At 48.1% G+C, this 12663-nt stretch overlaps 5 protein-coding genes across 5 annotated transcripts; 2 read left to right on the top strand and 3 right to left on the bottom strand.

Annotated features, from left to right (window-relative positions):
• Nucleotides 1–761: 761 nt before the first annotated feature.
• HD556DRAFT_1351144 (uncharacterized protein) lies at nt 762–2682 on the bottom strand. The gene is made up of 4 exons (XM_041302376.1): nt 1770–2682; nt 1620–1714; nt 1478–1566; nt 762–1423 (listed from the first exon to the last, which is right to left on the bottom strand). The coding sequence occupies exons 1-4, from the start codon at nt 2432–2434 to the stop codon at nt 1052–1054; spliced, it is 1221 nt and encodes a 406-aa protein (XP_041163226.1). The 5' UTR covers nt 2435–2682; the 3' UTR covers nt 762–1051.
• Nucleotides 2683–3349: 667 nt separating this feature from the next.
• On the bottom strand, nt 3350–4357 carry HD556DRAFT_190331 (uncharacterized protein). Its single transcript, XM_041309847.1, has one exon. It carries the CDS (start codon nt 4179–4181, stop codon nt 3444–3446), a length of 738 nt encoding a protein of 245 aa, XP_041163225.1. The 5' UTR covers nt 4182–4357; the 3' UTR covers nt 3350–3443.
• Nucleotides 4358–4643: 286 nt separating this feature from the next.
• On the top strand, nt 4644–6985 carry HD556DRAFT_189978 (uncharacterized protein). Its single transcript, XM_041309846.1, has one exon. The coding sequence runs from the start codon at nt 5114–5116 to the stop codon at nt 6749–6751; it is 1638 nt and encodes a 545-aa protein (XP_041163224.1). The 5' UTR covers nt 4644–5113; the 3' UTR covers nt 6752–6985.
• Nucleotides 6986–7210: 225 nt separating this feature from the next.
• HD556DRAFT_1440236 (oxidative stress survival, Svf1-like protein) lies at nt 7211–8630 on the top strand (the record flags this gene model as incomplete). The annotated part of the gene is made up of 4 exons (XM_041306081.1): nt 7211–7230; nt 7281–7475; nt 7526–8462; nt 8517–8630. 4 exons carry the CDS (start codon nt 7211–7213, stop codon nt 8628–8630), a joined length of 1266 nt encoding a protein of 421 aa, XP_041163223.1.
• A 139-nt stretch (nt 8631–8769) lies between these two features.
• Nucleotides 8770–10804, bottom strand: HD556DRAFT_1440235 (cytochrome P450; the record flags this gene model as incomplete). Its single annotated transcript, XM_041306080.1, has 13 exons — nt 8770–8833; nt 8888–9026; nt 9086–9222; nt 9276–9300; nt 9352–9408; nt 9459–9651; nt 9704–9717; nt 9782–9899; nt 9952–10067; nt 10113–10264; nt 10312–10503; nt 10555–10684; nt 10735–10804. 13 exons carry the CDS (start codon nt 10802–10804, stop codon nt 8770–8772), a joined length of 1407 nt encoding a protein of 468 aa, XP_041163222.1.
• Between the last annotated feature and the right edge of the window lie 1859 nt (nt 10805–12663).

The following is a 12663-nucleotide window of genomic DNA, read 5'->3' as shown; positions in this document are numbered from 1 at the left end:
GGTAGGGGCGGGTGCCAACGTCGACGAGGTTGCGTTTGTATTACTTTTGGTACGAGTATGCACAGGCATTGAGATTGACGAAGTTGGGGAGAAAGCGTGATAATGGGAGAAATCCTCACAGACCCCCTAGATATATAAGCGTATGATTTGAAATAACGCGTTCGATGCTTCTCGCTCGAAACGGAAACAACGAGACAGTTCGATAACTTAGATCGAAGTTTGCGCGAAGCGCTGCACGCCCGAGGTGTTATAACCTGGTACGTTAGTTCCTGGGTGATCTGTTGGTCTAGCTGGTTCTGCCACTCGTTCACGAGTGAGCAGGGCTCATAACCTGTTAAGTCTAGACACAGTAAACACCTCAGTCTCGATGGAACAGACTGATATTAAGTACCTAGACACAGTAAACACTAGTACAGATATGCGTTAGTGTCTAGTTACTGTGGCGAGATAATAAAATGAACGTACCCTCAGTCTCGATGGAACAGACTGAGGGGAAAGACGATACAAAGACAAACGATAATATATGGTTCGGTTTGGAATCCTATCAATTGCACTCCGCGTCGCGTCGTCACGTGCACTCGTGCACCAATAGAGTCCAATGGAGCGTTAGATTTGAGGCGTGCAGAACGTCGAACACGTTCACGACGGGCAGGAGGCATAGTTGTTTCGAAGTCCGACGTACGATGCCGGCCTGACCTTGAATCGGCCGAGGTTTCTAGCCGTGAGTTTGAAGTGTTTAGCCGGCATTTAACCGAGTTTCAAAACCTTCCAAAACCTATTTTGAGTACCACTTATCATTGCACCCTTGGCACAACAAGTTGACATTCTTACAACACAGAGCGAAGTTAGGAACCCTTTCACCCACCCCACATTTTTCTTGCTCCATACCATTTGTCGTGAATGGCGCTGAACAAGGGTTGTTACTATCCGGGTCTGTAATGATGACTCGTTTTGAAACTTTTGATCACACCACACAAAGACCACAAGGACTCGTCACTCGAATACAATAAATATCCTTGACGATTTATCTCGCATCTACTCATCTATTTCACTAGATAGCTTGAATGAAGAGCTGGTAAGGCTCCGAACGTTCCATACGAGCCTTACCACTGCGACGTTCTGCCTTACGAGCGCATCTCTCCTGGCGTTTCTCAGTCCTAGCCTCCCTTCTCGCGGCACGGCGTTGTCTTTTATCAAACTTGTGGGATGCAGATGACCCGAATCCATGCTTATTGCGACTCCTGTCATCCTCGGAATCTGATGAGGAAGACGAAGAAGAAGAGGAACTCGAGGCTCGGCGACGGAGGCCATTTGCCGTGCGGAGTTGGCCATAATCACCAAGCGGGGCCGCTCCCTCACGGCCGCTCAAACGCTGGGACCCTTGGCAGAGAACGGCCTCCATTCTGCGAGGTCCGAAGAAGTACTGAAAAAAAAGATGGTGAATAGTCTGATGGTATTTCGCAGGACATATACTGACATGGTTCCAGTTATCAACGACGTCTCCCGCCGCATTGCGATTATTCGCTTTCATTCGTTTCTCGATGCCTTCAGTCATGAGGAACCCGCCTAGGAGTGGAGACATAGGATCATTTCCTGCAATGGCTTGTTGTACTACGTACCAATGAGACTGGCGCCTGTTATAAGGGGTATGGCATTCGATTTGATACGTTGTCCCGCAGATAACGAACCTGCTTTCTTGATGTCTGCCAGGAATCTAAAGACCTTTTAGATCAATCCAAACGGGACGGCCTGATGAAAAGTCTACTGACCGTCTCCAATCCTCCTCCGAGATATCATGCGTCGCAAATGGGTGAACACATAGTTGGCATGGGGGAGCTACCTCAGGGAAGCCTTTGCTCAGGTCCGTTTGGTTTGAGATGAGACACATGGGAGGGAACTGGTCGTAACGCATATGCTGAGGCGGCTGGCGTTGCCACATTGGCGGAGGACCCGTGCTACCAAAGAATGAAGCCAGGGACAACCCTCTACTCTCGCCATTTGGGGAAGGTACACGATCTTGTGGCACAGCGCCTGCAGTCTGGTTGTATGGGCTAACACTGTTGTTTGGCTGATATGAAGGATAATTTGATGATCCTGCCCTGTTATGGTCATATGGATCCCTAGCTCCTGGGGAAGCCCCCTGGTATGCTGGGTATTCCCCGCCTTTTCGGTCATCATGACCAGTTGGTGGTGGTGCCTGATCTCCCTGATATCCTGGAGGAAGGTGGGATACTGATCCTGGAGGCGCCTGGTATGTTTGCGGCTGAGGGTTGTACTCTTGATACGTGCTATCACGCGGAGCATAAGATGCCTCCTGGGTGTATGCAGGGGGTGGGCCTAAAGGTGCCTGGTATTGATTCTGTTGCTGCTGAGGAGCCGGGACCAGATAGGTTGCGTACGGGTTGTTAGATTTTTCATCGGGATAGTTACTCATGGCAGAAATGATGTGGGGATGATTGCCGCATAGACCACTCGTGATGGTTTTATATGTACGATGGCTACGTTACACCGCCTATCATAGTAATTACATGATGGGGGGCTGTACGAAAATAGCCTCGACTGCGCAACGAAGCGCACTCGGCAGGCTGTAGCGCCGTTACAGCACAGGGAGATTAACGATTTTATAAACCTTGCAGTGTGCCAGCACTGCCATTTCCGCAGCTCATGTGCGAAGCTTACACGACTACTACCACCGCTAGTGCACTCTTTTCATCTCGTAGACTCGGATTACAATCCATCCCATCGCGTTCCACGGAAGTAATACTCAGCACATCTCACGGCCAATCACATCTTGGTTCTCCCTTTGATCCGAACATAGTTACAATGTTTCAGACACGCACTAATAACCTGAAGTAGAAATCCAAGTTTGTTTCGCTCCAAAACTAAAGCAAAGGCGTAAAATCGAATCTGGCATATCGATTTGGAACTAGCTGGAAAATATCACTACAACCCCGTTAAACTTAGTAATGATCCTCATCGTGGGGACAACATATTGCGATAAAACAAGTAGGGGCGTAGCGTGACAGGTATGGTCGGAAGCGAGGTGGCAAATTCTGCTCCTATGGACGTAATCGACGTGGTATTGATGAAACGACGTTAAGCATCAGGGGAATGATATGCATGAGAGTAAGTAAGAAAAAAAGGTAGGAATATCGCGCGTGTACAAGTCTTCTATCACGATGAGTGAATTCGTGAAATGTAGATGATTTAGTAGATGATATGCAACAATAGATGTTGATGACAGATTGTTGCATCTAGGATTTACTAAGCTTGAAGCTTCAATGGAAATAATAAAACACGTACCAAAGTGCTGATAGCTATGTCCTCCGCCAGGACCTCAAGAACCCAAGAAAAAGCGTAAAACCCAATTCAAAACTGATGTCAAATCCGTCACAAAGTTCAGTCAAAAAAGAATCATCACCTACGTCGACCGGCGACTATTCTTAAAACCTCGCCGACAGACGAGTTTTGTACATTGCCCCGATTTGGCGCATTCCCTGGCCGCAGCTGATAGGACGATATTCAGTAAGCGAATGTGCCCCTGACGGTGTATGCGAGTGAAGACCGACGTCAAGTTTATTATGGCCACCATTGGGCCCATGACCAGAGGCTGGTCCACCCGCAACCGGTACTTCTGGCGCACGACCGCCACATGTTATCAACCCATTTTGATTGCCTGTTCCCCCACTTGGATCCATCCTAGAGCCAGAAGCATATACGGCATATGCTGAAGGCTGACGACGGCGCACAGTGATTTCCGATTCGGACGCGGAATAGGCGTCTGCCTCGGTAAACCCCACACCACCAGGAGGAAGCCTCCGGCCGCGTGTTTGGGTGTCGCTAAAGTCGCTTTGTTGACTTTCTGCAGAGGCCTGGCGTTGCAGGCTCAGGCTCCAGAAACTACGTTTATTCGCTAGGCTAGGCGGAACGGGTGGTTCTCGCGCAGCCACGGATCGCAACTTCGGATGGGTCCTGACTTTTCTGGGGGGAGGAGGAGTGAGAGGGAAAGATTTTGTGACTTGTGCAGGCCACAAAGGCCAGATGGAGTTGGATGGAGATGTGATTGTAATTGATGAAGAAAGTGGTAAATATGGATCGCTTGATGTACCTTGAGTGGGAGGGAAGGGGTATTCATAGCGCTGTGTCCCAAAATCAAAGGGAGTCCCAGTAACCTGAAGCATCCCAGACGAATGTCAGGATCGTGCAGTTCCTCGAGAACACATATATTAATCGAGAACAACGAGAACAGGGTTTAGGTGATTATGACCGCCACTCCACTACACGTGTCTTGGATCAATAGAAACTTACCTCCCCGGAGGAGCTAGATGATAAACTGAATCCAGAGTCCGAGTGAGATGCCTCAGATGGAGAAACCTGGGGAGGAGGAGCTGGGGCATGTTCCTCATGGACGATCTGGTCTGGAGAAGGAGGCAGCGAGGACGCCTCTTCCGCATATTGGTTCACCTGGGACTGCACTGAAGCTATCCGTGTGTCACTTAAGTGTGACATTCAGTAGTCCCTTGCAAATTTGAATGTCGAGTCTCGACAGAGGAAGAAGAAGACGGAGAACCCGTCTCAAGCAAGTCAGCGGACCATTTACATTTCCTGCAAACGCTGGCGGAACGTGTGCGGGGAATGTGACGCTGTGCGTGGGCCACGATCTTGCCTTCATCCGTCACGTCACTCTCTAGAAATTTCCGGGCCACTCACTTCTTTGTCCAGACCTTCGTTGGCTGCAGCAAAGTTTTATCGTAAACGGCGTTACTACGAGTCCGATGTGCCACGTACAAGGGGTCTGAAACATTATGAAAAAGGATATCAACGATTGCAGAAAAATCTGTTAGATAGCCAAGTGGATGACAATCTGATGCACGACAACCTGAACAGTGTCTACTTGGAGGTTTAGGGTGATTAACTACTTGTGACTCGGTGATGCCTTGAATTTTGTTACGTTTACAGAACGTGTATTCGGTTGCTAATGCGTGGCTGACTAGGAGCATGATGTAAAAGCCAGCCTCTCCTGGAACCGCTCAAAGCGATCAAGCTTGGATCGAGGGTGGCATTTATATCATTTCACAACAAACTATCACTGTCCTTACATTGAAAGCAAATCATGCCTGTACGTCGGGTCGACCCACCTCCGCAGCCTCCAGGTCTCTTCTTACGTTTCTGGCTTTTCTTCGTCAAACTCGCCCACACATTCACAGGCTTGTTCAAGTCAAAGGGACCTTCTACAACCCTACCAACGCCGGTGACAGCGGGAAGTCAGACTGCCCGTCACAAACCGCCTGTTCCCAGACGACTTGAGCTAGTAGATCTCAAGCTATCTAACAGGCACACTCCTCAGCGAAGCTCCCAGAAAAAAGGGCTCTCAAGTCAGTCTCCGGCAATGCATACTATGGCAGAAGAAATCCATCAAGGCACCCTCTATCGTGATGGTATCGGTAATCAGAATGAAAACTTGCGAACCAAGAAACATGCAACCTCCTCGTTTCCCGGTTTCATCGGACGAACAGTTTCCCCTGGCTGTGTAGCTGAAGGTAGCACTCTTCGTACACCAACTTCGCTCCGCAGTTTTGCCCAGCCTGGAGATCGGGACTTGAGACGTTGCAACAGCATCACGCCTGGCGTAGCTGAGATATGGAGTCCAACTTTATCGAGCAGCCCTCTTCCACCCCAAAGGCTCTCATCGCGTATCGCTTCCATCACAAATGGATCGGTTCTAGGCTCAAGCCCAGTGGACCCTCATTTAGCCAATATACCTCGTTTAACTGGCCCTCGTCTTCGTATCTCTTCGTCGGCGAGACTCACTCAAGTGAACGCATCTGAGTCGGTTCATAGCGTCAGCGCATCCCCGTTCGCAATCCGACGTGGGTTCTCAGGAGCATCTGTGGGGATACCTGACCCCTCGATCCGTCTTGAATCCCCTTGGAGCCCCTCGGACAAGACGCTACCTCATGATATATGGATGAATTCAGAAGGTGTCCTAGCCAACGTTCGAGGCCCTGTCTACGTCTCATTCAATGCTACGAAATCTTTCCAAGACGATGTTGTAGCCCTCCAACACGAGCCTTACACGACGCTTCCGTGTGCTCCCTCTTCTCGGTTCTCGGACGACGGAGACGACTTTATATCCGTGTATTCAAATATCTTTGAGCTCCCGGAAGAGGAGAAATATGAAGAAGGATCCAGCAAAGGCACATCTCAAGGTGACTCCTTCGATGTTAATGGTGCAGACAAGGGCTCTCCTCCCGGCGGAGCAGCAGGCGTTTTGGTTGCGACAACTCCTGTCGATGACTCCGCTGTTATCCAGCATGATGCTGCCCAGAATTCTACTGAGGCTGTTGGGGTCGAAGACTTGGACAAGTGTGACACGTCGTCAGAGCTTGAAGGAGGCTTCTTCTATGTCATCTCCCAGTCAAAGTTTGATCTGACCTCGGATGACCACACGTCTGGTCTCGCCTACATGCCTTCTTCGAAGCACCGAGAAGCACATTCACCCGGCGTTGCGTCTGAGCCTATTGACCACCCCGATCGCGCCACCAAACGTTTCTCAGTTCCATGTCTCCATTCCATCCGGGAATTTGATCAGAGCTCACTTCGCGCATCAACATCGGATTCTTCCCCTTCGAAATATTTCACTGCCGCCGAAAGCAGGAGCTTGAGAGCACTCGCTGACATTATATCTCTACTGGATTTTGCTGCGATGGAGGCTGCGGAGACTACTGGCGTTCCTGAGATCTGTGGGTAAATCTTGCTTGGTACGGGCCGATTGATGACACCTGTTCTGCTGTATGATTCCATTCTTTTTACTCTATTCGACTCGATTATTCTGAATTCTGAAACGTTGTGGGCGAGAGCTTTTTCATAAAAAGTCGCCAAGTGAACATCTGAACAATCTAGAAGCTGTTAGCTGCGCCGGCGCCTCCTTTTCGATCGGACATGCATCGAGTTCTGTGAAAAGGTGCTGGGTATAAAAACAATTCATAGCTTGCGACTGGACATTAATGTGACAATCATCGTCTGGCTCGAATCAAGTCCGTAGTTGATGCATGATGCAGGGACTTGCATACACTAAATGATAATCTTATAGCCGCAATGAGATAACACCCAAAAAGGAATTCTGAACTCCGACATACTAGTGGAGCATTACGTTTGATTTGGATTCTGGAAGTACTGCGACAGTCTTTCCTTCATCCCACCTCAAAACATGTTCTCCTCTCTATTTTCGTGAGTTGGATGGGTTTTAGTCTGTGATTTTAATCTAAAGGATTTTGTAGAACTGCACCCCCTGTCGATCCGAAGGCCCAGAATTTATTCCCTGTCTCGGAAAGTTCAGATCTCCTCGGGGAGCTGGAAGCGAAGGATCTTGAGTGGACATGTGCAGGAGGCTTTACAGCAGAGACTCAGATTTTTTATCAGTTCTTACAGGATGGAACGATGTTGATGTGTCAAGTGATTCATTCGTCGATCGGGTGAGCTTTTGTTCGTTTGTGCTTGTTCGATTTGACTCATTATTCGGTAGTTTGTGGTATCCTACCATTCAGTTCACATGCAAGATCTATAACCCCGGGACGAAAGAAACGATTTGGCGCTCTGTCAATGTTACAAACTTCACAACCGCACCACCTGGTCTCGACAAGAGATCTAGCAAGGCAGATCAATTCTCCATCACCCACAAGCCTTCCTCGGATGATTCACATGCTGAAATGTACACCATTCGCGCAAACCTCTCAGACAACTTGCAGATATCACTCGATGTCTCACGTCCCTCTGCTGTACCCGGGTTCAAGATTGGCAAGGGGCCAAAAGGGGGATACTCGTACTTTGGGTCAGATCAACAGAAACCAGATGGCTACGTCGTCCATCGCTTCTGGCCTCGTACTAAAGCCAGTGGTCACATCATTCACAATGGCCGTGCAATCGTTGCTGAGGGCCACGGCATGCTCGTTCATGCTATCCAAGGCATGCGTCCCGACTTGCTTGCATCGCGATGGAATTTCGCGCACTTCCAAAGCGACGCCCATGACGGCGTATCCGCAATCCAAATGGAATTCAAAACTTTGGATACTCATGGTCGCCATGGACCTGGCTCTGGCGGAGTCGTAGTCAACGTTGGTTCATTAGTGCTTGGTGGGAAGCTAGCTGCGGTCACAGCAGAGACTAAATGGGCAGGCGAAGGACAGTCTGTGAAAGCTGTGATGTCGCGTGCCCATCACCTCAACCCTGTCAATGATCCGGATACTGGCTACATGCAGCCTACTGCGGTTGAGTTCCAATGGGCAGGCCCGTCCCTGCTGCCTGGTGTGGATGGTTCTGTCAATGCATCTGTGCATCTTGATGTCGGCAGTCCATCTTCACCTAAGGGTTTAATTGAGAAGGTGGACTTCCTCGCAGAGATCCCGTATGTGATCAAGACAATGGTCAGTTACGTTGCAGGCACGAAGCCATATATTTATCAGGTAATTGGGAGGTGTTGCATTCAACTTATCCGATAGCTAACAGCGATCTGATAGTGGCAAGACAAGGCCAAGCTTGTTGTACGTGGTCCAGATGCAATTATTCCCGGGCTTTCCGAAGGATTAGATGTAGAAGGGGTGCTATACACAGAAGCTTCGTTCATATCTTAGATGCCTATTCATCTTCATATCTACATTTTCCCCTGCGTGTAAGTATACTGTTGCTTTAATGTAATCCCGTGGAATGCTCGGCATTCTTTTTACTTCTGAGGATGGGAGCTGTATGATTAGCTTTCGAGGCGAATGTAAATCACAGAGTAGATGCTCTTTCTTCTGAACGGCTGACAAAAGAGCAAGAAAAGTGTATAGGTTGGCTGAGAGGCGGTGATAGTCAGAAATAAACGAGGCAGTATAAGAATTTCACACACATAGCTATACCGGCGGTAAATTCTTTCTTCACATCGATTTCTTCACCCAAGATGTCCTTTGACTTCACAATGCGAAACGTCGCGAGAATATTCACAATGGCGATCCAGACCACCGCCTCCGCTGTGAATCTCCCTGGGCCTGTAGTCAATCTTATGAGCTGCCTGATTGAAGCCTCGATCATGATCAGGATTGCATACATATACGACGACCGAGCCCAAAAATTGGGTCAGCGGAGATGGGCTGGGGGTTCGAGTTGTTTTCAGCTGCGAGGTGCCGTTCAGGCCTAAACTCTTCAACATCGGCCCCGTGTTTTGATTCGTCTCTGCTCATCGCCCTTCACGAGTAATATCAGCCAGTATTACAAATATGCGAGTTCCATGTACAAACCAAACGTTGTTTATCACCAATGCGCCTGTAATATTTATTTTAGTCAGTTCTGAGTACTTGATAAATTTGTCCTCACCCTTGGGAATGAAGCAATCATCATAAACATCGTCCTTTGAAGTAGCATGGGGTATGCCTGTTCCTACGTTAGCAACAAGAGACCCGAGTATGATAAAGGCGACTAACCCAGAGGAACCACAGGAATCCATCTCAGCAGCTCTCGAAGGATCGCATCGACGTACGGTAGCAGTGGTCGGTCGTCGAATTCTGGCAATCTGCTATTTACCCCTATGACAGAATCGATCTCTGCTTGACCCTTCGCCTGCACCTCTGGATAGAGAATCATGGCGAGAATGAATGTATGCAGCATCGATGAGCTCTTTTGTCTGCTTGTCAATAATAGCACTTCCAGCAAGGGGAAAAATATCTACCGACTCAAAGCCAGCTGCGATGGTATTCACAGAATATTTAGTATATGCCCAGGACACGGGTCATAGATGAAAAGTTACCTATAAAGGCAGTAGCCGCCGCCGCTTTTATAGCGGCTTCTTGTTTATGTTGGTCTTCCTTCTCGTCGATTTGAGCTAAGCAATCAGATACCATGGAATGAGTGGCCAACCCGGCATCCTAGTGTGTGCACTTTAATCATCGAGTAGCACTCGGATGGTTAAGGACATACAATATTCTTCTTGACCAGATTGAACGGCACATTGAGCACTTGTCCTGCTAATTCTCTCGCACGAGCAGCGTCACGTTGAGATCCTAGACCAGGGAGCCACGCAGGCAAGCGAGTGACTAACGTGAATGAGCGACATTCTGGTACAGGCTTTTTTCGCTTACGTATTGGAAAAGCGGACACGATGGCGCTACGCTCAGGGGAGAGTGCCTTTGCGAGTATATCGACAAGTTCTTTAACATTGGCAACTATTGGATCGTTGTGCGGAGCTACATCGTACCCGTAGGTAAACGCCATAACGTTCGAGGCAACAAATCTGTATTATTATATATTAAATTTCTTCGTGATTGCAATGTGATTTACCTCTGGATATGGATTTCGAAATGTGATGGATCATCAAGCAGATCCTTCAACAATGCTCGAACTCTTTTCGTATGGATGTGATGATAGCGTGATGCACTCTCTAAGCGAAGTGCATGGTGAAACATCTTGCGATGAAGTTTCCAGTCAGTGCAGTGGTAAGGCAGCATGACAGTACTAAAATCGACGCCAAAACTGGATTATGATGAACGTTAAATGGTGGTTAAAATATAGTCCAAAGCATACAGCTCGTTTGTTGCGATAAAGGGGCGATCAGAATATATGGCGGAACGTTGATCCATGAGTGCTCTTGCAACCTTTTCCGAATTGACCACAAGAAAGTCAAGTCCAAGGAGGCGGAAATAGATTAGATCGCCTGTATTTGAGTGAGCACGTCCCATTTACTAGAATGTACCCGCTGCACACCATATTTTTTCCTCCAGTGTGTATATGTTAGCCATGGTCGAGCAACATTCAATTGGAGGAAGTTGCCCATGATGGGAAGCGGTTTCGGACCTGGGGGGAGTGGCAGTCTAGCGATTCTCTCAAACCTTGGAATAACCAAGGCAATAAGAACGCAGGATACTAACACCCAGACAACGATATTGATGAGACCATTCATATTTGTGGGGGAAGTGACGCGAGTGGCTCATGCAATTTATACGTATCTTGGAGACCCTTCGGTGGAGAATTGTGGTCAGCAGCAAACCTTTCTTTTCAGTGTTGAGTAATTAACTCAAGGCATAAATATTCACTCGGATATGTTTAGTCCTGCAGCTGAAGTCGAGGAATAGATCAACGATTTGATGCGTGGATCAAGGGATCAACACCATTTTCGTGCCGATTGCCACGGTAGGCGGATTGAGCGACATGTATTGGTTTATAAAAGACTGGTGTATCGAGCAGAGAACTTTGCCCACAAGTACTCTGGGGGTGAATAGTAAACACATTAGTGCCTCTTGATATTATTAGAATAACACTACCCCCGGAAATCATCACCTCTTGGAAAACCCACTCAATAGTCAACGCAACATATCATTTGATTGAGGGATTCCATTGGATTCCATGTATCTGAAACCTGAGTCTAGTGTCCGTTTGATCGTTCGATCATTTGTTGATAGGTGACGGCACTGGCCGGTCAGTCGGTATCAAGGCCAATAGGAATGACCAACCCCGCTATTGCTGACCTCGTAAATGATCCGCGCTTCAAGCTTCAAGACTTGGTCCAAGCAAATCGCGCACAATCACCGCGGCCCGTTGTAGCCAGACTGTTTTCCACAGCCACCCGAAGCCAGTAGCAGCACCTATGTATCCTCATCGAACCACAACGGCGGTACAAAATTCTATACCAGTGAGTCGAATGAGTTTTGAATTTGGCATGAGCTACCTGTGTTTTTGTGAAACGAAAAACAGGACGCACATGATTTCGCCATTAGTACCCTTGAATTGTTGGGCACTCGTTCCCATATCGTCGATAAAACCTTGCCAGAAATGCTCAATGTTTTATGCGAGATCACGCCAAATCAATGGCACGAGAAATTCCTCGGACGGACGTTTAACTCGTTTCAAAAGTAAGCCAAGATATCTTACAGAGTTTAGTCCTAGGTAAACGACCCTTTCCACGATTACCCCGCGGAATTTGGCAATTTCATGACATCATACACCCCTGGTGAGTAATAAACAAAAAAGTCTGAATCGAAACGGGGCAATAAGCAGAAGTGGTCACATCAGGAGCAAGATCCTGAAGATCGTAAACCAAATACTCACGGATCCGAAGGACTCCGATCCCTTCCCCTTGATATCCTGACAAGGGATTTGACTGCTTGAACCTGGATCAGCGATGTAGATGATCTGAAATAGATGATCGATAGATTGCGCCAGCGTCGGATAGAGTGTCATAGCGGAAGAGAAAGACGGTGGTGTAGGCGCGCTCCGAGGGGAACTCCAATCGATATCTCCACAGCCTTCCACCCTTTGCTATAAGGAGCGCTGTCATGTGCATTTGTAATAGTGTCATGGCTATCACGTAAAATGGGACACAAAGAGCCTCGGGTATTACGGTTTGGGGGTTGGTGTAGGTTGGCGTTCATCGAAAGCTACTGTGTGATTTCAGGAACGTGACGCACACCAGATGCGGCAACGCACTCGTCTTTGTATCGGAACCTTAGCCAAAGCAGTCCGATGATGTGGAAACATTTACATCAGAGGTCGATAAGATCGGGTGAAACGTCTTTGGGTTGTACGAAGCACAAAATATGTTGCCCGTCATCCCGAGATGGTCAGCACAAGCGGATTCGACAAAGACATACAGAAGCTACATGATCAGTATTTCCTGCCTCACTTTCTGACTGGTCT

The sequence above is a fragment of the Suillus plorans genome, assembly GCF_016647745.1.
Source record: "Suillus plorans strain S12 chromosome Unknown HD556scaffold_13, whole genome shotgun sequence".
Taxonomy (NCBI): Eukaryota; Fungi; Basidiomycota; class Agaricomycetes; order Boletales; family Suillaceae; genus Suillus; species Suillus plorans.
This window is presented reverse-complemented; position numbering and strand designations above follow the sequence as displayed.

Bases quoted from the DNA above. Each gene is read 5' to 3' on its own strand.
- HD556DRAFT_1351144 (XM_041302376.1), bottom strand. From the start codon at position 2,434: ATGAGTAACTATCCCGATGAAAAATCTAACAACCCGTACGCAACCTAT. The intron at 1,715-1,769 runs GTCAGTAGACTT...AAAGGTCTTTAG, and splicing joins TCGGAGGAGGATTGGAGACG to ATTCCTGGCAGACATCAAGA. The intron at 1,567-1,619 runs GTACGTAGTACA...CTCCACTCCTAG, and splicing joins AACAGGCGCCAGTCTCATTG to GCGGGTTCCTCATGACTGAA.
- HD556DRAFT_190331 (XM_041309847.1), bottom strand. From the start codon at position 4,181: ATGCTTCAGGTTACTGGGACTCCCTTTGATTTTGGGACACAGCGCTAT.
- HD556DRAFT_189978 (XM_041309846.1), top strand. From the start codon at position 5,114: ATGCCTGTACGTCGGGTCGACCCACCTCCGCAGCCTCCAGGTCTCTTC.